Source organism: Rhinoderma darwinii, chromosome 2 (genome assembly GCF_050947455.1).
Source record: "Rhinoderma darwinii isolate aRhiDar2 chromosome 2, aRhiDar2.hap1, whole genome shotgun sequence".
NCBI lineage: Eukaryota > Metazoa > Chordata > Amphibia > Anura > Rhinodermatidae > Rhinoderma > Rhinoderma darwinii.
The window spans coordinates 172,912,789-172,940,263 of record NC_134688.1 but is presented as its reverse complement, the minus strand read 5'-3'; the positions used below and the strand labels follow the sequence as shown (position 1 = coordinate 172,940,263).

Below are 27,475 nucleotides of genomic sequence, written 5' to 3'. Positions count from 1 at the left end.
AGTGGCACATTTCACTGAAGCGGTCTACTACAACCCACACCACCGACTTGCCTTGAGATGGAGGCAAATCGGTGATAAAATCCATGGAGAAATGGGTCTTTGGGGAATGGGCAAAGAACATAGTAAGCCCGCTGGTCGGGACCTGGGAGTCTTGGACCTAGCACAAACCTCACAAGCGGCGATGTAGGCCTTAACGCCTTTAAGCAACCCAGGCCACCAGTAGTTTCTGGCAAAGAGGTGCTTGGTACCCAGGATGCCTGGATGGCCAGATAGTGCAGAGTCATGATTTTCCCTAAGTACCCTTAGCCGGAGTTGCAGGGGAACAAACAGCTTGTTCTCAGGAAGGTTCCCGGGAGCTGAACCTTGATCAGCCGAAATTTTGGAGACTAAATCAGAATCAATAGAGGAAATGATTATACCTGGAGGCAAAATACAAGCAGGATCTTCCTCCGAAGGAGGGCTGGCCATGAAGCTACGCGACAGTGCGTCAGCCTTAATATTTTTAGACCCAGCCCTATAGGTGACCAAAAAGTTGAATCTGGTAAAAAATAACGCCCATCGAGCTTGTCTCGGGTTTAGCCTCCGGGCAGATTCTAAGTAAACCAGATTCTTGTGGTCGGTAAGGACCGTTACCTGGTGCCTAGCCCCCTCCAGGAAGTGGCGCCACTCTTCAAATGCCCATTTAATGGCTAAGAGTTTGCGGTTGCCAATATCATAGTTACTCAGTGGGCGAAAACTTCCTGGAGAAGTAGGCACAGGGACGGAGATGGGTGAGGGACCTGGTACCCTGGGACAAGACAGCACCCACTCCCACCTCGGAGGCGTCAACCTCCACGATGAATGGCTCCATTTGGTTGGGCTGAAACAGCACAGGGGTAGAGATAAAGCACTTCTTAAGGACCTCAAAAGCCTGGACAGCCTCAGGAGGCCAGTGGAGGAGATCAGCAACTTTGCGAGTGAGATCCGTAAGAGGCTTAGCGATGACCGAGAAGTTAGCAATAAATCTCCTGTAATAATTAGCGAATTCCAGGAAGCACTGTAATGCCTTCAGGGAGGCAGGTTGGACCCATTCCGCCACAGCCTGGACCTTAGCGGGGTCCATGCGGAATTCATGAGGAGTGAGGATTTGACCTGAAAATGGTATCTCTTGCACCCCAAACACACATTTTTCGGTCTTAGCAAACAGTTTGTTTTCCCGAAGGACCTGGAGCACCTTCCTGACATGCTCAATGTGGGAGGACCAGTCCTTGGAAAACACAAGTATGTCATCAAGGTACACTACAAGAAATACCCCCAGGTAGTCTCTTAAAATCTCATTTATGAAATTCTGGAAGACCGCGGGAGCATTACACAACCCAAAGGGCATGACGAGGTATTTGAAATGACATTCGGGCGTGTTAAACGCAGTCTTCCACTCAGCCCCCTCTTTGATGCGGATAAGGTTATAAGCCCCCCGTAGATCAAACTTAGAGAACCATTGGGCCCCCTGAACCTGATTGAAGAGATCAGGAATCAAAGGAAGGGGGTACTGGTTCCTTACAGTGACATTATTCAGATTCCAGTAGTCGATGCATGGCCTAAGACCACCATCCTTCTTCCCTACGAAGAAGAAGCCAGCACCTACCGGAGAAGTAGAGGGGCGAATGTAACCCTTGGCCAGGCATTCCTGTATATACTGTCTCATGGCTTCACGTTCGGGACAAGAGAGATTGAATATCCTACCCTTAGGGAGCTTAGCTCCTGGTACCAAATCGATTGCGCAATCGTATTCTCTATGAGGAGGTAACACTTCGGAGGCCTCTTTAGAGAAAACATCAGCAAAATCCTGAACAGGTAGAGTGCTCACCTCCTCAGGGAGAGCAATAGAATTAACAGAAAAACATGACGTCAGGCATTCATTACCCCATTTGGTAAGATCCCCAGTATCCCAGTTAAACGTGGGATTATGCAACTGCAAACAGGGAAGGCCTAAAACCAAATCGGACGATAATCCCTGCATCACCAGTACAGAGCACTGCTCCAAATGCATGGAGCCAACAAGGAGTTCAAAAACAGGGGTATGCTGTGTAAAATAACCATTAGCAAGAGGAGTGGAGTCGATTCCCACTACCGGGACAGGTTTAGGCAAATCAATCAATGGCATAGCTAGAGACATAGCAAATTCCACAGACATAATATTAGCAGCCTGAATCCACGAAGGCACTGCCGGTAGCAGACCTACCACCAAAAGAGACCTGAAAGGGAAGCAAGATCTTATTAGGTTTCATCTTTACGGGAAATACCTGTGCGTCCAAGTGACCTCCCCGATTATCACTTAGGCACGGAAGTTTTCCGGCTGCTTATTCTTACGCCTAGGACAGTTGTTCACTTGATGCTTGTCATCCCCACAGCTCACTCCTTCATCAGCGTTTCTGACCTGGCTGTGTCCATTTGTAAGTATAGCCTTTTTCTGTGTTTTTGTATATGTCCCCTTGTTTTTATCGGTTCTGTCTGTGCATCAGGAACATTCTGTTCCAGTTAAGGAGTTAGGGACTCGCAAGTCTGGGGATCCTTGTCGTGGATTGCGAGCTTGCGTCCTTTTGGCCAAAATGATCACTAATACCCCAGGTATTTTTCATTATTACATATATTCGCTTCTCTTGGACACAGCCGGGTCTTTGATGCTGGGAGAGCATGGTGTGTTGTTGTTTGGCATAGCAAGCAGGGTAGCCCGCTCTATGAACTATCAAGGCGTCACAAATAGGCTTCTACCTGGCTATACACGTTGTGCCTCATGACGTACACACTATCCCTCCATGTTTCACACACTTGCACCCCATTATCCATTTATTTCTATTGAGGCACTTCACTCATTACTGCCCCCTATATTTCACTTATAGTATTATACTTGCACACACACTATTCTTTTATTATTTCTTATTACACATCCCATGCACCACACACACCTCTCCCCTCAAGACTAGTGGGAGTGGCTATTATTATTTAAAGCACCTGCTCACTCCTTCATCAGCGTTTCTGACCTGGCTGTGTCCATTTGTAAGTATGGCCTTTTTCGGTGTTTTTCATCCCCACAGTAGAAGCAGAGACCATTCTTCCTGCGGAACTCTCTACGTTGTTGGGGGGACACGGAGGCACCGAGTTGCATAGGTACATCCGAGTCTTCCGTGGAAGACCGAAGCAACGGAACCTCGGGAGGCATCATGGGGGAGTCAGAGGAGAAGGCACAAAAACGTTCAAGTCGTCGTTCCCTGAGACGTCGGTCAAGTCGTACCGCTAAAGCCATAACCTGATCTAGGGAGTCAGCAGAGGGATAGCTAACTAGCAGGTCTTTCAGGGCGTTCGACAGACCCAATCTAAACTGGCACCTCAAGGCAGGCTCATTCCACCGAGAAGCTACACACCACTTCCTAAAGTCAGAACAATACTCCTCTACAGGTCTCTTACCCTGACGTAAAGTCACCAGCTGACTCTCGGCAAAGGCAGTCTTGTCAGTCTCGTCATAAATGAGCCCGAGAGCAGAAAAGAAAAGATCAACGGAGCAAAGTTCAGGGGCGTCAGGAGCCAAGGAGAAGGCCCATTCTTGGGGCCCGTCCTGGAGCCGGGACATAATTATACCCACCCGCTGGCTCTCAGAACCTGAGGAGTGGGGCTTTAAGTGAAAATAGAGCCTACAACTCTCCCGAAAGGAGAAAAAAGTCTTCCGGTCCCCTGGTAACCGGTCAGGCAACTTGAGGTGGGGTTCAAGAGGTGAGGTGGGGGGCACTACCAGGGAAGCATCACGCAGGTTGTCCCTCAGAGCCAGGGCCTGGACCTGTAGGGAGAGGCCCCGCATCTGCTGAGCCAGGGTCTCAAGGGGGTCCATAGATGTGTCAGGTACCAGGGTAGACTAGGTATATGGGCCTGTGATTATGTAATGACAGGGTAGGGAGACAGACAGGTGAGCCCTAATCTACCCGCCACTCAGTCCCTGCCTACTTGCAACGACCCGTCCTAAGCGACGGGGTACAACTGGGCGAAGGTCCCTACGCTCAGTAAGTGCAAGACAGACAAACAGATGAGGGTACACAGAAGCTAAGGAAACGGGGCAGCAGCCCACGGAGACACCGTGAGCAACAAGAGTAGTGAACGAGTCGAGTCAAACCAGGAGAGAACGAGGTACAAAAACGCTGAGCAGGAGAGTGGTCAGAAAGCCAAGGTCAATAACAAGCAGAGGACGAGTAGTACAAGCAGCAGCAGCAAGCCAGGAAACAAGCATAAAGGAGGAACAGGAAAGGCGGGTATAAATAGACAGTGGGCGGGAGCTAGCTCCATCTGGCCAGGCTGTGATAGGCTCTCCCACTCCTAAGGCCGGATTCACACGAGCGTTGCGTTTTTGCGCGCGCAAACAACGCAGCGTTTTGCGCGCGCAAACACTATTTGACAGCTGCGTGTGTCATCCGTGTCTGATGCGCGGCTGCGTGATTTTCGCGCAGCCGGCATCATAGAGATGAGGCTTGTCGACGCCCGTCACTGTCCAAGGTGCTGAAAGAGCTAAATCTTTCAGCACCCTCGACAGTGAATGCCGAACACAACAGCGAAAAACCTGTTAAAAAAAAGATAAAGTTCCTACTTACCGAGAACTTCCCGGCCGTTGCCTTGGTGACGCGTCCATGGTGACGCGTCCTTGGTGACGCGCCTCTCTTGACATCGAGCCCCACCTCCCTGGATGACGCGGCAGTCCAAGTGACGGCTGCAGCCTGTGATTGGCTGGAGCTGTCACTTGAACTGAAGTGTCATCCCGGGAGGTCGGACTGCAGGAAGGAGACAGGAGTAATCGGTAAGTTAGAACTTCGGGTTTTTTTACAGGTTCATGTATTTTGGGATCGCAAGTCACTGTCCATGGTGCTGAAACAGTTTAACTCTTTCAGCACCATGCACAGTGAATGTCTCCCGACGTCGCGGACCGGAAATTTTGTTGCCGGGTTCGGCCAAAACGAGTTTGGCCGAACCCGGTGAAGTTAGCTTCGGTTGTCGGGGTTCGCTAATCGCAAAGACACTCCGTTTGGATGTTCGGAAACAGAAAAGCACGTGGTGCTTTTCTGTTTACATTCATCCTTTTGACAGCTGTTGCGCAAACACGCAGTTCGCACGGAAGTGCTTCCGTGCGACATGCGTGGTTTTCACGCACCCATTGACTTCAATGGGTGCGTGATGCGTTGAAAACGCTGAATCAACGGACATGTCGTGAGTTTTTTGCAACGGAGCAACGCTGAGCAAAAAACGCTGCCATGTCTGCACGGCCCCATTGTCTAATATAGCTACGGGCAACGCACGTGAAAATCACGCGCGTTGCACGTGCGTATTTTACGTTCGTCTGAATAAGCCCTAAGCCTGCCATCCTGAGTGGTGGAAGATGGAGTCAGTCTCACAGACATAGGAGCAGGTGCAGACTGATTGCCCACGGGCGTCGACACAGAAGCTGTGTCTGGCAAATCCTTTACAAAGACATACAAAAATGTGGCCTCTTCTCCTAAACAGATCTTGTCTGATTAGTGTTTTATTTAGGGTTTATGGTCCACATTTACCCTGCGGGTTATGCCTAAACTGTGCCAAAGGAAACCACAAATTTGAGTTAACATTTTCAACTTTTCTTGTCATTTACAAAATTTGAAAAATGTCCGTGTTTCCAAGGAGACGTAGAAGTTACTAAGGAAATAATGTTAATAAGACAATTCTGGTTGATCTCTATGCATGCTCAGTTTTTTTTTTAAGAGGCATGCACCTTTGAATAAATTTGGTGCAAATAACTCCGAATACCTACTTTACTGGGACTGATATAAAATGTAAGCCTATGAGTTTTAGTTGGTTGGGGTAAACAAAAACAAAAAGCAGGCTGATGTCTAGTATGTGTTATATTCGGGCCAAAGAATTTCAAAGCAGTAAGTTTAAATTATGAACAAAAAAGTCTGCAAGTAGTAATTCAAGTTCATAAAGAAAAAAGGATGTGATGACCTGGAGTTGGAGCAGTTAAAATATACATTCACGTGAAGTCGCAACCTAATGGTGGACAAATAACATAACATTAATTACCTTGTTCTACAAGCTGCAGGTCGGACACAAAGGCTGTTTCAGCATCAGTCAGGGCTGTAAACCGAATATCCCCAATGTGCAGAATGGCTGAGAGGATCATGAATATATTCTCAACCTCCTTAATATCATAAATATAGAAAATAAACAGCAAACACATGTATAGGTAAGACAGTTTTTTGTAAAATGTTATAATGCTACTATAATATACATTTATCAAAATGTATTAAAACCATGAATTCGCTTAATTGACTACAGCAGTTTCCTGCAGTAAAATCCCTTGCAATGTGCACTAAGGATGTCCAAACTAGACAACTACATTATTAGATTTTTTATTTTGATGTGGCCAGTGGTTTACAAGGTTTCCAATCTCACACTTATTTCTACAACTACCCCCAACTAGTAAGCTCCACTAGAGTATTCTGTAAGCATGTTTGAGAAATGAGTCTGCTTCATTCTTTCCCGACGGCTTTCTTTCCCTTTAAATATTTGACAAAATATTCATTAATTAATTTAACAAAAGCGTCTCTTCACTGATGTGTTCCTCAAGAATTCTGCAACTTCAAAGCGAGCTGTGTATTCACTCAGGTTAGAAAATAAATTATACACCACTTCTTGTATTTAATATTTAAAGAGTATGTCAGATTATTTTCACAAAATATAACTATAACTATATAACAAATATTATTTTTTATTAAAGTGTCTATACTCATATGTGTCTACATATTTACTAATATAAAGGAACATACAGTAGCACACTTATTGTAGAATATTTCTGACATCTCATCTAAAAATACCTGTTATGCATGGGTTATTTCTATTTTTTTATTTTTAAAGAAGGTATTTTTTTAGTGTTTTTTTTTTTTTTTATTATATGTGGCAAAATAAATAACATTTTGTACCAGGGACTTTTTGCAAATGTACACGTTGCAGCATGCTCATTATGTTGCGGAGAAGAAGAGGAATTTCACTGCAGATTTCAGCATTTGCAATGCAAAAACTGAAATCTGTGGCATGTCTGCTGTGATATCTGCAACGTCTGAATTACCTGTCAAATATGCAAATGTTGGTGCAGATTCGTTGAGTAATTGCCCCGAATCTGCACCAACATTTGCAGCGGAAAAACTCTGCCACGTGTGAACATGCCATTAATATAATTTTACACTCCTGAAAATGTATCTTTTTTTTTTTTTATATACATTTTATTAGTTCCCCTAGGGGACTTGAACCGGCGATCATTAGATCACTGGTACAATACACTGCAATACACGGATGAGTTACGGAAACCGCATAACTCGTTGAGCTACGCTGTTTCCGTAATTCCCATAGTAATGAATGGCAGTTACAGAAGCAGAGTAGCATGCTACTCTGTTTCCGTAACTACTATTCAGTTCTATGAGAGTTCCGGAAACAACCTAGCTCAGCGAGTTACGCTGTTTCCGTAACTCGACCATGTACGCTGTTTTCGTTGCTACCGAGTTCCAGAAACAGCTTAGCTCACGGTGCTACGCTGTTTCCGTAACTCCCAGTCACTTCTATGGGAGTTACGGAAAAAGCGTAGTTCAGCGAACACTCGGCTGTTTCCGGAACTCCCAACCACCTAACTAGGAAGTGGCCGGGAGACAGCGGAGCCGAGTAAGCTAGGACAGGGTTTAGGGAGCCCCATTCTAGAGATAGGTGTGGGTTTCAGAGGTGGGACCAGAATCGATCTAACATTTATGACATATCCTATGGATATGTCATAAATGTCCTTCATGGGAAGACCCTTATAAATGCTGTGGTAACTATTGACCACGGCATTTAACTAGTTAGATGGCCAGGAATAGCGCCATCGCAGTTCCTGGCCGTTAGAGCAGCGTGCAGCGCTCCCTTCCACCTGCTGTACACCCCAGCCCTGCCACACAGTGTACAGCCATTCGTCCGAATGGCATCAACTCCTCCTCCTCACATGCACTCTGCGCTGTGAGGAGGAGGTAGAGCACAAGCGCTGGAAAACCCGGCCATCACTCGGGACACATTCCGGTGATGGCCGTGTATTACCCAGCCTCATAGACTTCTATGGGAGCCGGGCGGCCGGGTACCCGGCCGAAAATAGAGCATGTCCTATTTTTTGACGGCCGGTTTTCCCGGCCGTCAAAAAATCGGTCGTGTGAATAGCCCCATTAGGGATCTATTATTCCTAATGTTTTGGTATATGTCCCCTTGTTTTTATCTGTTTTGCGTGTTTATACTGTACTGTGATTAGTTACTGTATTTTATATATGAGAGTGATTACTGTATGTTAATAAATATCTTTATTTACTATACGGTCTTATTCCCTTGAGTAGCAGCAAAAGCAATTAGATCAACATTAGTATTAGGCCGGATTTACACGAGATGTGGCGTTTTGCGTGCGCAAAAGGCACTTAACAGCTCCGTATGATGCGCGGCTGTGTGATTTTCGCGCAGCCGCCATCATTATGACACTCCGTTTGGATGTTTGTAAACAGAAAAGCACGTGGTGCTTTTCTGTTTTCATTCATAGTTTGACAGCTGTTGCGCGAATCAAACGCACAAATATAGGACATGTCGTGAGTTTTTTGCAACAGACTCACGTTGCACAAAAATCACGGACTGTCTGCACGGCCCCATAGACTAACATAGGTCCGTACGACACGCGTGAAAATCACGCTCGTTGCACGAACGTATATCACGCTCGTGTAAACGAGCCCTAAGGAAAAGGTAGGGGAACTAGGCATAACCCTAGTGACCCTGATTATAAAGGAGGTAGTAATAGTGGGTGACACTAACCAGTGAATCCCGCTATTACCCCACCCCCTTTAACAACCTAATACTGAAACCAAATCTTTTTTTAATAGTTTGTGTATTTTCTGATTTATATGTGTAGGCAATCTTGCCTGAGCTGCTACTCAAAATTGTGAACAGCAGTTCAGAGATTTGCTTTTTAACACTCACATGGACATAAGAATCTTCATTCAAAAGACGACTTCTATTGGAGAGTTTTGTGTGCATGCTCTGTGACCTGCCAGAGGTCATTGTGCAGGGAGGGGGAGGAGGTGAGCTGTCCCCATGCCCTATTGTCAATGGTGTGATCCTGTGTTCTGCCTCCAACTTTCTTATAGCAGTGTTTACCTTTGAGGGTATGTTCACACGGCAGCGTCCATTACGGTTGAAATTACGGAGCTGTTTTCAGGAGAAAACAGCTCTGAATTTCAGACGTAATGGCATGTTGCAGGCGTTTTTCGCAGCATCCATTACGGATGTAATTGGAGCTGTTTTTCTATGGAGTCAAAGGAAAACGGCTCCAATTACGTCCCAAGAAGTGACAGGCACTTCTTTGACGCGGCCGTCTTTTTTACGCGCCGTCTTTTGACAGTGGCGCGTAAAAAATATGCCTGTCGGCACAGAACATCATAAAGCCCATTCAAATGAATGGGCAGATCTTTGCCGGCGCATTGGAGCCGTATTTTCAGACGTAAATCGAGGTTAAAACGCCCGAATTACGTCCGTAAATAGGGTGTGTGAACCCAGCCTTATTGTAATCTTGCCTACGATAAAAATGATGGGACTTTAAAAAAAATACTATATATATATATATATATATTTAACATAAAAAAATTAATTCGAACAACAGTTACTTTCTGAGGATATATTCCCTTTAACTTTTAACCTCTGCACTTGTAGTTAGACTAATGCTTCTATTACTTTGCTTTTTAATCAGAGTAGTCTTCTAATTAGCTCTGAAATATTCAATTATTAAAGACAGATCACACAATTCCCAGTTCAGAACAACTTACGAGACTGTTAAATCCCAGAGCATTCAGTGCTTGTTTGAGGTTAGCTAATTTCTCTCTGTTTTGTGTGCTCAATAACTCTGCTGGCGTTGTCTGGTTGAGATACCTACAGGGAAAACAGATACATGGAAATAACTTTGGAGCACACTCAAGATATTGTGATTATTTATAACACTGACCACAACCAGTATAAAATGAGCCATAGCTCATCCGGGTCTAAGATTTATGTATACGTATATACATGTCTATCACCTGTGATCACCTTTTGAGTTTAAAAATTCTCAAACATTTTATTTATTTTGACATGCAGAGCATATAAATAAACAGAAATGCTTTAGGCCCTGTTCACTGTTTTTTGCAGGAGGAAAATTCTGCCTCAAAATTCCGTTTGGGATTTTGAGGCAGATTTTGACCTGCCTGCACGCCGTTTTTCGCTTGTGCCCATTGAGTTCTACGGGCAAAAAACACCGCAAAATACACTTTCTCTGCCTCCCATTGATGTCAATGAAAGGTCAGAGGCGTAAACACACGAAGATAGGGCATCAATTGAAATCAATGGGAGCCATTTTCGGCCGTTTTTTGGCGCGGTTTCCGACGCGGTTTCCGCATCAAAAAACGTGTTGAAAAAATCTGTGTGAACAGGGCCTTACAGATGCAATTTTTTCCTACCCATACAGCATCTGGTAAATAAATATACATACAGTTGTGAATTATCAGAACACAGTCTATAAATATACACACTATTATAACATTCTCACAATAGAGCGCAGCATATAAACATACACGATTGCGATATAATTGCAGAGCACAGGCTTTAAATATACACTAACTAGAAGTAGACAAACTATTGTGACATCATCAAAACAGAATAACTACAAAAATTACATACTACTGTGACATCATTAGAAAAGAGCAGTGTCTTTAAACAGCCCCACACACTACTGTGACATTGTCACAATAGAACATAGCCTATAAATACACAAACTCACACACATACTATTGTGACATCAGCATCAAATATCATAGTCTGCAAATATACACATTATTGTGACATCATAACAATATAGTATAGCAAATAAATAAACAAACACAGACATGCAAATGTGTGAAATAACTCCTGTTCCCAGTCCCCATTGTGCTGCCAAATTGAGGGTATGATGCTTCCTTCTTCTATAACATAATGGAACTAGACTGTCATTACAAAAAGTACCAATGTGTGTCAATTATTCCAAAATGTTTTCATGAAAAGTTTCACTTTTTCTTAAAGTTCATCTGTAATTTAATATATATTTTTTTTCAATGTGCAGATCAATCGTTTTAATATTACATTGCAATAGATTAAATTACCTTACAGAGGTTTTCACACTAAGTACATTTATCACCGATCCACAGGATCGGTAATAAATGTATGATCGCTGTTGACCTGACCACTGGGACCCCACGATCACTAAAACAGGGATCCTGACCCCTGTTTCTCCTCACTGCAAGAGAACAGTGCTCGGCTGTTTCTGTTAGCCCAATAAACAATGAATGCAGCGGCAGTGCACATGTGCCGCTCTATTTTAATTTAAAAACTCCTCACTGCAATCGTGCTCCTTACTGTGAACCCCGCTCTAGTGATCGGTGGGGGTCCCAGCAGTCATACATTTATCACCTATCCTGTGATAGAGATTGTAAGCTCTTGCGAGCAGGGTCCTTACTCCTTATGTTTGAATGTCTGATATTGTCTGTACATGTTTCCTCTGAATTATAAAGTGCTGCGGAATATGTTGGCGCTTTATAAAGATTATTATTATTAATAAAGCTGATGAACTGTATCTCTGTACATCCGGTAATTCCGTAACAGATAATGCCTGGGCCTGTGCACTTTGCCTGTGAAGTTTGATGATTGGTCAAGAGCAGATTTGCGCTCCCGAACGAGCCGCACTGCATTGTGGAAAGTGAGGGAACTCAGCGCCGTTACATTGAGTGCTGGCAGACTTCATTAACATGCTGTCTAGCCCCTTCAGCCATCTTCTACAGCATTTTTGGTTGTTTAGAATGGTGCAGAACGATGGGGAAGAAAGGTAAAAACATAAGTCTAACATCCAGAAGTTTAGCTGACGTGTTCTGTTATATATCGAGCACAATTCCTTATTTTTTGTTTTTTTTTCCCCATAATATAACAGTTATACTTTAAGTAAATTCTCTACAAAACAAATCAAAATAATAACATTGTAACTAAGCAAATGGTTTACAAACTAACCAGAATAAAATAAAGACCTATTGGGCCTCATATATTAAATCTGTCTAAGAAAAAAAAATTAACCTTGCTGCCCATAGCAACCAATTAGGGCACATTAATACGTGGCGGAATTGATGTTGAATTCCGCTACGGACAGTCCACAGTAAAATTCTGCAGCGGCCGTCTTTTTACATTTGTTTCTATACATTTTTAGGAAAGTTAGTTCAGACGTTGCAGAAAATAACTGCGGAAATCAGGCTGTGGTGCAGAATTTTCCCTCCGCAGAATGCTCATTATGTTGCGGAGAAGCAGTGGAATTTCACTGCGGATTTCAGCCTTTGCAATGCAAAAACTGAAATCTGTGGCAAGTCTGCCGTGATATCTGCAACGTCTGAATTACCTGTCAAATATGCAAATGTTGGTGCAGATTCGTTGCGCAATTGCCACAAATCTGCACCAACATTTGCAAATTCCGCCACGTCTGAACATGCCCTTACAGTGCACCATTCCCGTTATCACAGCGGTTTAAGAAATGAAAGCTCAGCTCTGAATCGCTAGTTTTTTTTGTCAGTTTTGATGAATTCGGTCCATTGGGGGAGATTTACCTAGTCTGACATTTTATACGCCAGTCTAAAATGAAAGTACATCGTAGTAAGTTTCCCCAAATTTATTATGAGACGCACACCTCATAATAAATTTGGCGCATATTTGTCTGTCTGTGCAGCAGCATTTCAAATCTACGGCAGCTACGAACAGATTATGTTAAATCTGTCGCACCGTCGATGGTCCTGCCCTCGCTGAATTCTGCCCACTTTTCAAGTCACTATTATAAAGTGGCGTAATACAAATTAAAAAAAAAATTTGCAAATTACTGTGCAAATGTGGCGTGCGCCATAAGTTGCGACTTTTCAAAGCCAGAATTGTGCGGCACGTTCAATAATACATTTTATCCATTGTGCCTTGATTTTATCAACAGTAAATGAAAGGTATATGAATGCACACTGGGGAAAACTAATTGCCTGACACTTTTAATTATTCAATGTTCTTTTGTCATGCAAATCATAAAAAACGTATCCATGGCATTACAATCTAAACATGAAATGAAACAATGTCAGCAGTTTATATTTGCTTTCAGTAGTGCTCTTAGGTTAACTGACAGTAGTACTAATTATTAACTATTTTCCGCTAAATTTGTGACCATCTGCTTCAGTGCTTTACTGTCAACATTTGTTCTTTTGGCACATTAAACATTAGGAGATACAAAGACTTCTACTAATGCAACGGTTTCCTGACTTTTCAGAATGCAGAATTATCTGTGATACAAAATATATTCAGGTTACGTGTTCAAATATGACCTGTTCAGACCTTTGTTCTATCAATATAAATACAGTTAGTCCTGCAAGCATGTGATTGTGTAGTGTACACATAAACTGAATGAACAACACACATTGTTCCAAAACCTCTGCTTGTGATATCCCCTGTGCATCCTCTTATCAGGGCCAGCTCCAGGTTTATGTGGGCCCTTGGGCGACACAGACTTAGTGGGCCCCTTTGTGGTGGAACTCACAACGGCAGTAAAATGGCAGAAAACGTCACTTTTGCCCCCATATAGACATTAGGCCCTGTTTCTGCCCAAATATAGAAGTTAAGACCCCAGTTTGTAACCCCTATAAATTTAGTGACCTCTGTAAATAGTGCCACACAGCCCCCCTCCCAGGTAGTGCCACACAGCCCCCCCTCCCAGGTAGTGCCACACAGTCCCCCCTCCCAGGTAGTACCACACAACCCCCTCCTCCCAGGTAGGGCCACACAGTCCCCATCTCCCATGTAGGGCCACACAGACCCCCTCCCTGTAGATATCGCCTTTGGGGTTCCCTCTAGGAGAGGAATCCCCAGCCAGAGCATTTCCGACACTCTGGCTGGGGATTCCACTTCAGAAAAAGCCCCTGACGTCACTGTCCATATATGGATAGTGATGTCCGGAGCAGAGCAGACAATGTTGTCAGGAGCAGCCCGAGAGCCATAGTCCTGGGCAGAGCACTACTAGCTTTCTGCCTGGGACTCCTTCTCTGCTCCTGACATCACTGTCCATATATGGATAGTGATGTCCGGAGCAGAGCTGATGTCCCGGACAGAGCGCTAGTAAAGGCTCTGCTCCGGTAGTCCGGCTCTGGTGAACGCCCTGACATCACTGTCCATATATGGCTAGTGATGTCAGGGGCAACACCAGAGCCAAAGTCCCGGGCAGAGCACTACTGGCACTCTGCCTGGGACACTGCTCTGCTCCTGATGACACTGTCACATATATGGACAGTGATTTCAGGAGCTTCACCAGAGACGGTGTCCCGGAGCAGAGCTGCTAGCCCTCTTCCTGGGACTCCTTGTCTCCTCCTATATGGACAGTGATGCCGTGACGATTGCAGCGTCAGCACCGGGGACCGAGTGGGCCCCCTAAAGTGTAGTGGGCCCCAGCAGTTGCCCGGGTTCCCCGGGTGCTGACGCTGGTCCTGCCTCTTATCAATCGTGTAGATACCTTGAATTGTAGATTCTACTTACAGCAGTAGTTGATCCAAATTAACGGTCCGCCTATCAGTCTGTAAAGTGCTTACCAACCTATGGTCTGTTAGGCATCTCCCTTCCAAAGATCCCTGCTATGCAGTCAACATTACTTGCACAGTTGATGTTTATTCCTTCCCATTTTGCAGAAAAAAACAAGAGGTTGCAGAATTGCAAGGTGATTTTCCACCATGACTGTTATAAATACAGCTGCCCATATGCAGAGTTATTTTATCATTTTATTCCTGTTTATGCCTATGTACAGTCGCATAGAAATGCTTTTGTAGTATAGTTTTGCAAAGGGTTTCTGTTATAATATACTATAATGAAAAAAGGACAACTTTGCGTCTAAAGTAAAAAATAAATAAATGTTGCCCCTAAAGCTTACACTGCTAAGAAGCTTAATAGCTAAAGAGGATTTTAGTTCAGGCAGTGTAATTGATAGCTCTGCTCTTAAACTAAACTAAACGTCTTGTTATATGACAGTCCCCCCCATTGTCTCTTCAATCCTTGTTGAGGCTCTTGTGTATCTTGTGATGTCGTAGCACACAGCCATCAGCACTGCAAAATATAATTTTCGCACACGCACACGTGCAATTTTACAATGCTGATATTTTTTTGCTGCAGTTTCCCAACATAGGTGCACACATGACACAAATAGCAGCACTACATATGGGAGTAAAGAGACATTTAGTATACAGCAATGAAGAGCATGTCATCTATATCCATATACATTGCACTTGAATATTAGCCAACATTATTTAAACTGTTCACATCTGCATGCCAGATCTGTTGTAAGCATGGCCGGCCTTAGGATAGATGGCGCCCCGTGCAAAATTTTTATTCGGCACCCTACCTCATCAGAAAAAAGGCCCATACAAAATGATAATGTCCCCCGACAGTATAAAGCCCTTTATAGTGCCCCCACACAGTATGATGCCCCCTCTAGTGCCCCCACACACTATAATGCCCCTTTAGTGCCCCCACACAGTATAATACCATTTTAGTGCCCCCATACAGTATAACGCCCTTATAGCTGCGCCATACAGTATAGTAATAATATTTAATAATATAATATGTTAAATGCCTTTAAGGACACAGTATTTTGTCCTCTAAGTGTGCCCACACAGTATAATGCCCCCTAAGTGCCACACACAGTATATTGCCCCTGAATTCCCCCTACACAGTATAATGTCCCCTTAGTGGCCCCCCGTACAGTATAATGCCCCCTAAGTGCCCCCAACAGTATAATGTCCCCCTTCCCAACCACTGAGTGCCACACACAGCCCTCCTTGAAGATAGTGCCTCCCTGTAGATTGTGCCATACAGCTGTAGATTCTGCCATACAGCCCCCTTGTAGATAGTGTCATAAAGCCCCCACCATCTCTGTCTAAGTGTCATACTGTCAAAGTGTCCTGGCAGTTATACATGGCACAGATCTAACATCCATCTCTCTTCTCTTCATACAGGTATATAATCCATTTCATTCCTGCATGAACCTCATCCCTGCTGTAGCTGCATTTCAAAAAGCTGAAACTTTTATTTTATGGTATATAATCCATTTCATTCCTGCATGAACCTCATCCCTGCTGTAGCTGCATTTCAAAAAGCTGAAACTGTTATTTGATGGTATATAATCCATTTCATTCCTGCATGAACCTCATCCCTGCTGTAGCTGCATTTCAAAAAGCTGAAACTTTTATTTTATGGTATATAATCCATTTCATTCCTGCATGAACCTCATCCCTGCTGTAGCTGCATTTCAAAAAGCTGAAACTGTTATTTGATGGTATATAATCCATTTCATTCCTGCATGAACCTCATCCCTGCTGTAGCTGCATTTCAAAAAGCTGAAACTTTTATTTTATGGTATATAATCCATTTCATTCCTGCATGAACCTCATCCCTGCTGTAGCTGCATTTCAAAAAGCTGAAACTTTTATTTTATGGTATATAATCCATTTCATTCCTGCATGAACCTCATCCCTGCTGCAGCTGCATTTCAAAAAGCTGAAACTTTTATTTTATGGTATATAATCCATTTCATTCCTGCATGAACCTCATCCCTGCTGTAGCTGCATTTCAAAAAGCTGAAACTTTTATTTTATGGTATATAATCCATTTCATTCCTGCATGAACCTCATCCCTGCTGTAGCTGCATTTCAAAAAGCTGAAACTTTTATTTTATGGTATATAATCCATTTCATTCCTGCATGAACCTCATCCCTGCTGTAGCTGCATTTCAAAAAGCTGAAACTTTTATTTTATGGTATATAATCCATTTCATTCCTGCATGAACCTCATCCCTGCTGTAGCTGCATTTCAAAAAGCTGAAACTTTTATTTTATGGTATATAATCCATTTCATTCCTGCATGAACCTCATCCCTGCTGTAGCTGCATTTCAAAAAGCTGAAACTTTTATTTTATGGTATATAATCCATTTCATTCCTGCATGAACCTCATCCCTGCTGTAGCTGCATTTCAAAAAGCTGAAACTTTTATTTTATGGTATATAATCCATTTCATTCCTGCATGAACCTCATCCCTGCTGTAGCTGCATTTCAAAAAGCTGAAACTTTTATTTTATGGTACTCTGCTTTCCTGTCTTGCTATATAGTCTAATGTTATCTCAAAGTTTTGTCAAAGTGTTTGATTGTCGTTAAGTTTTATGATCATCCAGACCTGCTAGTTTGTTTGTTTATCTCTGCATAGCTTTTCACCTCATGTGTCTAGTTGATTTGATTAATAGCTGAACGAGCTTAATTAGGCCTAGATCTGAGCATCTACTCCCCTATAAATTTAGATGTAGCATATGGGGAAGGCACTCGTGCAGGGGGGCACGAAGGCAGAAGTCATCTCTGTCTAAGTGTCATACTGTCAAAGTGTCCTGGCAGTTATACATGGCAGTTATACATGGCAGTTATACATGGCAGTTATACATGGCAGTTATACATGGCAGTTATACATGGCAGTTATACATGGCAGTTATACATGGCAGTTATACATGGCAGTTATACATGGCAGTTGGACAGGGTCAGTGACAGGTAAACTGCATTACCAAACCAGACAAACTAGCCCACGCTCTCAATATTAGATTTCTAACTATCTGTAAACAAACATGTTTGCCACCGCTCTCATCATTATAGCTGCTCTTGGTTTTCAATCCTATCGCCCATTTAATACTTGCCCAAAAACAGTCCACATCAGTCCTTCTCTCCTGGCCTCACCCATGTACAGCTCCCATTCACTATTCACTTTCCTCAGTCAACTTAACCCATCTCATCCCACTGCCCAACATAAAAAACGCTCTCATAAATCACAGAACCATCTGCTGTCTCTCTCCATTCTCCTGCTATTAGCTGCAGGGGACATCTCTCCCAACCCTGGGCCTCCCTTTTCTTCTGCCAAGCTCAACCACTTACCTGCCACACATAGAAACCCTGCAAATCTTCTTACCATTCCTTGTATGTCTTCTCCTGTCTCTTTTAACTGTGCTCTCTGGAACTCTCGGTCCGTGTGCAACAAACTCACCTTTATTCATGACTTATTCCTTTCTAACTCTCTCAACCTTCTGGCTCTTACAGAAACATGGCTACACCTGTCTGACACTGCTTCCCCTGCTGCTCTATCTTATGGTGGTCTCCAGTTCTCTCATGCCCCCAGACCTGAGAACAGGCAGGGTGGAGGAGTAGGTATACTTCTTTCCCCACACTGCATTTTCCAGGTCATTCCCCCGGTCCCCTCACTCACATTTCCCTCTTTTGAAGTCCACACCCTCAGACTCTTTCACCCTTTTTCCCTCCGAGTGGCAGTTGTCTACCGCCCACCGGGCTCACCCCGCCAATTCCTGGATCATTTTGCTGCCTGGCTTCCACAATTTCTATCCTCTGAAACACCCACTCTCATCATGGGTGACTTCAACATCCCCATTGATAACCCAATCTCCTCATCTGCCTCCCAGTTTCTATCTTTAACCTCGTCCCTCGGTCTGTCACAACTTACTAACTCTCCTACACATGAAGACGGGCATTCACTTGACCTGGTCTTCTTCCGGCTCTGCTCAGTTTCTGACTTTATTAACTCTCCTCTCCCGCTTTCTGACCACAATCTTCTCTGCTTTACTATCAAATATTCTCTGCCTCCTCAGGTCATCCCTACGTATCAGACATACAGAAATCTACATGCCATTAACACTGTGAAACTCATAGACAGTCTACAGTCCTCATTGTCCCCTATCTCTTCCCTCTCCTGTCCCAATCTGGCTGCCAAACTTTATAATAACACTCTCAAAAATGCATTGGATGAAGCAGCCCCCACTACACTCCGAACCACCCGACAAAGACGACGACAACCCTGGCACACGCCTCAATCCCGCTTTCTTCAGCGGTGCTTGAGATGTGCCGAACGACTGTGGAGAAAATCGCATTTAAATGCAGATTTCCTCCATTACAAATTTATGCTCAAAACTTACAACTCTGCCCTTCACCGCGCCAAACAAGTCTACTTCACTTCTCTCATCTCCACACTATCTAATAATCCAAAACGCCTCTTTGATACTTTTCACTCCCTCCTTAGTCCTAAAGTTCAGATGCCAATCACAGATCTCAGTGCTGAAGACCTGGCCAATTATTTTAAAGTTAAAATTGACAACATCCGGCATGATATTATCTCCCAGTCCCCTAGTAACATCGATCCCCTTCCCCCCCGCACTCCCTCTTCTTCACTCTCAGCATTTCACCCAATAACTGAAGAAGAAGTCTCGAGGCTCCTCTCTTCTTCTCGTCCTACTACCTGCCCTAGTGATCCTGTCCCCTCACACCTCCTCCAGTCCCTCTCCCCAGCTGTCACTAGTCACCTGACTAAAATATTTAACCTCTCTCTTTCCTCTGGTATCTTTCCCTCCGCTTTTAAACATGCCATTATAAACCCATTATTGAAAAAACCAACTCTTGACCCATCCAGCGCTGCCAACTACCGACCAGTCTCTAATCTGCCCTTCATCTCCAAACTCCTGGAACGCTTGGTCTACTCTCGCCTTATCCGCTATCTCTCTGCTAACTCCATTCTTGACCTCTTACAATCTGGTTTCCGCACTCTACACTCCACAGAAACTGCCCTTACTAAAGTCTCAAATGATCTCTTGGCGGCTAAATCGGACGGTAAATCCTCTCTCCTGATTCTTTTGGATCTCTCTGCAGCCTTTGACACTGTAGACCACAAACTCTTACTTAACATGCTCCACTCTATTGGCCTCAAGGACGCGGCTCTCTCTTGGTTTTCCTCCTATCTCTCTGACCGCTCATTCAGTGTGTCATTTGCTGGTTCCACTTCTTCTCCTCTTCCCCTTGATATCGGGGTTCCTCAGGGATCAGTCCTAGGTCCGCTCCTCTTTTCTCTCTACACAGCTCCTATTGGACAAACCATCAGCAGACTTGGCTTCCAGTACCATCTCTACGCTGATGACACCCAATTATATACCTCTTCCCGTGACATCACCCCTGCTCTAATACAGAACACCAGTGATTGTCTGTCCGCTGTCTCTAACATCATGTCCTCTCTCTATCTGAAACTGAATCTTTCTAAAACTGAGCTCCTTGTGTTCCCACCATCTACTAACCTCCCTAAACCTGATGTCTCCATCTCTGTGTGTGGCACTATCATAACTCCTAAGCAGCACGCCCGCTGTCTCGGGGTTATTTTTGACTCAGATCTTTCCTTTACTCCTCACATACAATCACTTTCACGCTCCTGTCATTTTCACCTCAAAAACATCTCCAGAATCCGCTCTTTTCTTACGGAGGAAACTGCCAAAACTCTCATTGTTGCTCTGATTCACTCTCGTCTTGACTACTGTAACTCATTACTAGTCGGTCTTCCCCTCACTAAACTCTCCCCTCTCCAATCTATCCTCAATGCAGCAGCCAGGCTCATCTTTATGACCAACCGCTACACCAACGCCTCTAATCTGTGCCAGTCACTGCACTGGTTGCCCATGCCCTTCCGAATAAAATTCAAACTTATTACTCTCACCCACAAAGCTCTCCACAGTGCTGCACCTCCTTACATCTCCTCCCTCATCTCTGTCTACCACCCTACTCGGGCTCTACGTTCTGCCAACGACCTTAGATTAAAATCCTCCATTATCCGAACCTCCCACTACCGTCTCCAGGATTTCTCTCGTGCTGCACCCGTCCTCTGGAATGTGCTACCCCAGACAATCAGATTAATTCCCAATATCCACAGTTTTAAACGTGCCCTGAAAACACATCTATTTAGACAGGCCTATAACATTCCCTAATCTGACTCCTTTCCATGGCCCTCCATTTAGATTAGTCATCAGAATAAGATTCCCTCACACTCCTTCTCTTCATGTCCGTCATACACGGATACTGGCTGGTGACCGGCTCATGCAGCTTTATGTTACCACCGCATGTGTATAAAAATGGCCGGACCATTGTACAGAACAAACACTATTACACTTTGTGCCTCCCTTATGTCCTCATAGATTGTAAGCTCTTGCGAGCAGGGTCCTTACTCCCCAGGTTTGAATTGTAAATGAACTTTGTCACTATGTAATGTCTGATATTGTTTGTTTCATGTTCCCTCTAAATTGTAAAGTGCTGCGTAATATGTTGGCGCTATATAAATAAAGATTATTATTATTATTATTATTATTGTAGAGAGTGCCCCCACCTCCGACTTGTAAATAGGGCCATACAGCCCCCGACCTCCCCTTGTAGACCATGCCATACCACCCCCCCCCATCGCCCCCTTGTAGACAGTGCCATATTGCCACCCACTTCCCTTTGTAGACAGTGCCATACGGACCTCCACTTCCCCTTGTAGATAGTGCCATACAGCCCCCAAAACAAATAAAAAAAGATGAACGGAACGGCGTGATCAGGTGATAGGCTGCAGGCCGAATGGCTTGTAGCCTAGTAAATGGCAGAGTAGGGAGCTACCTCCCTGCCATAGTGTTCAATAGTATCTGCGTCCTAAGGATGCAGATACTATTGAATGTGGCGTCGCTACCGCCGTAGCAGCCATAGCGGTTGCTAGTGGTACCACCGGGCATGGGGGGGCCAGTCTCGGCAGGTGACACTGGCCCCTTCATGCCGTGGGCGCCATAGCAGTCGATATGGCTGCTACAGTGGTAGTTATACCACCACAGAGAAGAAGCGCCCAAGCAGAAAGGCAGCTGCAGAGTCGCCGGGCCCAGTCGCTTTAGAAACACAAGCAGGGGAAGGGATCCAGCACAGCTCCCCCTTCCACCTGCTGGAGTGATGCGCCCTGTGCGAAGGTGTGAACCCAGCCTTATAATGAGATCTGTTGCGTTTCGTCATGGTGTCTATCATTATGCATTCAGCGCTATTCTTCCCTTCACACCTGCCAGGACTGCTGACGGAAGCTCTCAGCTGAGCTTCTGATGCCAGTGTGCGCATAATTGTATGATTGTTGATGCGTTGCCAAGATATCATCTCTGCAAATAGTGTGGTTTAAGGAATGATAGATGCCTTGATACAATGGTACCTGGTGAGTCGTTGAGGATATGCGGCGCACGCTACCGACCGGAGTGTCTCCCTTACCATCCAACTGAGGCACCTGCTCGTTGATTTATCCTGGGACTTTTATCTAAGTTACAAGAACACTGTACATACCTACAACAGGATTGTACAAAGGAATGCTTGGAAGCCTACAGAGAGCAGGTAGGTAGGTAGCTGCACTTCTAGCATTTATCCCTATGTCTACATTTTGTGTGTATTCAGTTTTATCATATATTAGGGGTTTAATTGGGTTGCGCAACATTTAGTGGTTTGCATATTCTTTAGGTTATGTTCACACACAGTGACCAAAAACGTCTGAAAATACTGAGCTGTTTTCAGGGGAAGACAGCTCTTGATTTTCAAACGTTTTTTTAACAACTCGCGTTTTTCGCTACGTTTTTTACGGCCGTTTTTGGAGCTGTTTTTCAACGGTCAATGAAAAACGCCTCCAAAAATGTCCCAAGAAGTGTCCTGCACTTCTTTTGACGAGCCGTCATTTTATCCGCTGTATTTTGACAGCGACGCGTAAAATAAATGCTCATGGGAACAGAACATCGTAAATCCCATTGCAAGAAATGGGCAGATGCTTGTAGGCGTAATGGAGCCGTATTTTCAGGCATAATTCGAGGCGTAAAAGGCCTGAATTACGTCTGAAAACAGTGTGTGTGAACATACCCATAGAGTGTGCTTGCTATTGTCATTTGTATTTTTGTTGAGTGCATTTACAGGAGTTCCCAAGCTTCCAGCTGCCCACACTCACTTTTTAGATTGACTAGTGTTTTTTATTTTGCTGAAAATTATATAGCATTTTTATGAGCAGCAGGCAAATGACAAGGAGAACCATACTGGACATTAGATTTCCCTTGATTGGGTCTATGGTTGCTAGTTTTCTGATGCGTTCCCCCTATTGGACAGAATATGACAGGTGGGCAGCAAACTTTTTGACAGCAAAATAGCTTTATTTGGATGCAGGTTACAATGAAATATACTTATTTCTGATGTTGTCCTCTACCTTTCAAGACGTTACCAACTAGTAGCGTGCAGTCACATGGTTTTAAAATACCTTCGTCTGCTCATACTACTGCACTTGGCTTTCCTTGGATGAGCCCTGGAAAAGTACACAGCTAAATCTTCATACGGAAATTCAGCAACAATTCTTGATCAGTACAGATGACAGCTGATCTGGGGATATGTGTGATCTTCATTGCCAGTAAAGAAGTTCTCACATATACAGTTCCACACACTGCGGAAAACAACCACTGTGAAAACGTTCATAAATTGACCTACGGTGCCTTTGTTTAATCTGCAGCATGCTGCGTAATCGTTGTACTTTTATTGCGTGTTTATTAAATTCAATGGGGAGGTAAATCCTGCAACAAACAGAAAACTTTGCAATTCCATCTCAAAAATTACAAATCTAAAAAAAATGTTTTTGTAGTTTCAATTTAAGTTTAAGTTTCGACTTACCTCCCTTGGCGTTATTATATGGACGGCTCATATTTTTTCCTAGGTGTTCTTCATGCAGCATGGTTTCCTGGGATAATGCTGCATCTCATGTGACTGTTGCAGCCAATCACAGGCTACAGCGGTCACATGGGCTACAGTGTCATCACAGGAGACCGGGCTGCATTTGTTTCAGTCAGGGTTCCGTTCTGACGGAAAGCTCTGACGGAACGCCAGAACGGAGCCCAGATGTGAACAAATCCTAAACCCAATACAAACGGATTGAAATCCGTTTGCATCTGTTTTTTTATTTGAACTAGTTGCCGACACAGGACGAGAATACTCATCCTGAGCGGTGTGCACTTAGCGCATTAGGACGAGCATTCTCGTCCTGTGTGACAGCCAGTGTCAGCGTGCGATCAGGAGCGGGGCAACGGCTGTAATACATAGCCACAGCCCCGCTCTAACGGCGGAGAGAAGAGAAACATCTTCTCTCTGCCGTTAACCCCTTGAATGCCGTGATCAAAGCTGATCGCAGCATTCAAAGTAATTACAAAAAGCCCCGGACTGCCCTTTGATCGCGTCACAGAAACCCCTGTGACGCGATCAAGGCCCATAACTTGTATGTCCAGACAGCCCAGTTAAAAAATAAAAGTCAAAATGAAAAATCCCTCTATGGGATTAAAAAAAAAAGTTACATTAATTTAAAAATAAATTAATGTTATATAAAAAAAAAATATACAGAAATACGATTTTTTTTTACAATGAATAAACTGTTTCAAATACAATTCCCAAAACATGAAATAATATAGACATATGTGGTATCACCATGACTATAACAACCTGTACAACAAATGTATAACATTATTTATGATGATCGGTGTACGGTGTAAAAAAAATAAAAATTAAAAACTGCAGCGGAACTGCTTTTCTTCTGCATTTTCACCAAAATAAAAATTTATATAATTAAACAATAACGTATTTCTACCAAAAAAATGGTACCTACATAAAGTACAACTTGTCCCACAGAAAACAAGTCTCATACAACTACGTCATACAAAAAAGAAAAAAGTTATAAGCGTTGGGATGCAAAGAGGGAATTACAAAAAAATTGTTCTGTCCTCAAGGCCAAAATTGGCCGTGTCCTTAAGGGGTTAATGGGATTTTTAGCAGATGTGTTTTGTCCTTATTCTGAAGTAAAAACAGATCAGAGTAACGGATTATACAACACAAGTGTGAACTAAAGGTCCTATTACGCGGCCCTCGTCGGGAGACAGCTCGTTGATTGGCGTTGTTTGCGTCTTTCACTATTATCACTAATGTATGGGATGAGCGCTCGTTACTCCGGTCGCTCGTCTCCATACATTTCTATTATGCCGGCATGGAGATGTGCTGCCGACAACGATAATATTTTAGGCTGTATAAACTATACAATCAGCTGATGCACGAGCTTTTGATCAGGGCAATTATCGGGATGGAGCGTTTTGTGAACGCTCGCTTGCCTGATAATTGGCCGGTGTAAAAGGGCCCTTAGCCTTACAGCAAAGGAAAGACAGACTATATTAATATATTAGAGTGTGAATTCATCTGTTTATTGATCACAACTGAGCCAGTACACAAAGAAAATACAAGAATCTCCGGCTACTCTCATTCAGTAATATCAGTCAGAGGACTTTTACTTTTTTGTGTTAATGCAGTGCCCTTTTTTTCAGTGCTTTTGTACGCGGTATATATTTATCTGCTTTTTTTTATCATTACATCCTCAAAAGCTAACTACAAAAGCCATTTGGAAACCAGTAAAAAAAAAGCCCATGTTACTTTGAAATGATGTTTGCACTTAAAGCTTCTTTTAACCTATTTCCAAGATTGAAATGGTCCTGCACCACACTGAGATGTCCCACAAATGATGCTTGAATAGTAATGTTTATCTTTTGTACATGTGACATGTGTTGTTTACATAGCCGTACATTTCTGGCCATAAATAGAACCCGTGTTACGAGAGTGCTATGCTAATTGTATGCCTTGCTAAATAAGGAAAATCATAGGTTTCAGGCTGCAGAGATATCCCTTTTGTTTAGCCTTCACATTTGTCATGTTATTACGAAAGGACAGTGGCACAATAGACATAGCGGAACACTCTGCCGTCTAGTTAAAAGTGTTTGATGTGAAAACACAAACTCGGTACAAACAAATAATGTGCTTGTCATCAGCACGAATCACAAAATGTACAGACTGATGGCATTTTCTCATCAGACATGGACGTTTCAGCTGATTGTCTTTTATTCCCCGGTAGTCTCTCCTGTGATTTCCATAAGGACTTGCTGGAAAGACTCTAAAATCAGATGAGCCAGGTTAGTTTAGTATTAGAAGGGGTTAACTGAACAGCCACGAAAATGATTATTTAGGAACCGGTAATAAGTGACCTTATAATTGGGCCCAGAGACTACAACCCTGATGCTGAATCTTTCATGTCACTTGGTTAATATAGAGGCAATAACCTTATTAGATCATTTGCTTCACTTGTTATAAAGTGTTTTCAACTATAATATAACATATTTGTCTACTACTGGATTGGGGACATAGATTAATATAATTCATAAATAAATTTAGATTTTTATCTATATGACATTTCAGACCTATAATGCTTTTCAGAGGGGCTATAGGGGGTGCAGTGGCAGCAGTTGCACCTGGGCCCTGGTGTCTGATGGAGTCAAGAATTCCCTCTGCCACATAAGAAGACAGCAATGCAATAGATAGGTGGGGGCGAGATTTGACATCGGGCCCAGGAGATTCACATTACACCTCTGGGGCAGGGAGACGCAAACTTCCAATAAAAAGTCGTGCACGAAGGTTAGGATCATAGTTCTCTCTCACTGCTATTTGGGGGGGAAAGAAAGAGACAAGTATACTTTAATCTCAGAGCAGTGTATATTTATTTTTGGCCCTCGGGGCTCTTATGAAATAGTAATGCTCAATTTTGGTGACCTGACCGGAATATATTAGGATTATTGTGTATGTTTACATTCGAACATTGTTTAGTAAAGATGAGTATTTGCAAATTCATTGCATTATTTATTTTGCTGCTATTGGAAACAGTCAACAAGTTTGTAGACACACACGCCCATAAAATCTTAAATGAGATCTTATTATACAATGGGACAATTTTTTTTTCTACATCATATTACCAAACAGTGTGAAGTTCAGTACAGACATGGAATCAAGGTAGCAAAGTATGCTGGGAGATTTCAGCATCAAGAAATGCACACAGATCTAAAGTGCATCTGTAGGATATGCCATTGAAAGTATAGACTACATGTTAGTCTAGGCAACTTAGAAGATGAGCAACCTTTAAAGGGTAACTAATCTTTTAAGAAATGTTTGACATGACATAGTGACATTTTAGAAGTTTTGATTGGTGGGGTCCAAGAACTGAGACCCCCACCGATCGCTAAAATGAAGCGGCAGAAGCGCTCAGGTGAGTGGAGTACGGGCTCAATAGAAAGTCCGTACACCGCTCGCAAGGCTTTCTGAGGAAGGCCTATCAGAAATGAAGCGGCACAACGCTGGAACGCTTCTGCCGCTTTATATCAGCGATTGATGGGGGTCTTAGTGCTCGTCACTTATTTATGTACGACTAGTAAATAAAATGTTGGCGAGTATACATTGCGCCTACAAAAACATCATCATATATACACTACCGTTCAAAAGTTTAGGGTCACTTAGAAATTTCCTTTTTTTTTAAAGGAAAGCACAGTTTTCTTCAATGAAGATAACATTAAATTAATCAGAAATACACTCTATACATTGTTAATGTGGTAAATGACTATTCTAGCTGCAAAAGTCTGGT

General features: G+C 43.4%; 1 protein-coding gene across 4 annotated transcripts in view; it reads right to left on the bottom strand.

The window, feature by feature from the left end:
* Positions 1 to 27,475, bottom strand: part of MYO16 (myosin XVI) — a 397,050-nt gene that overhangs the window by 140,395 nt on the left and 229,180 nt on the right. For all 4 annotated transcript variants that reach the window (XM_075852491.1, XM_075852492.1, XM_075852489.1 and 1 more), the window contains exons 17-18: positions 9,864 to 9,966; positions 6,070 to 6,187 (exon numbers count right to left, since the gene is read on the bottom strand). In XM_075852491.1, coding sequence (XP_075708606.1) covers positions 6,070 to 6,187; positions 9,864 to 9,966 — 221 coding nt within the window. The remainder of the gene's footprint in view (positions 1 to 6,069; positions 6,188 to 9,863; positions 9,967 to 27,475) is intronic.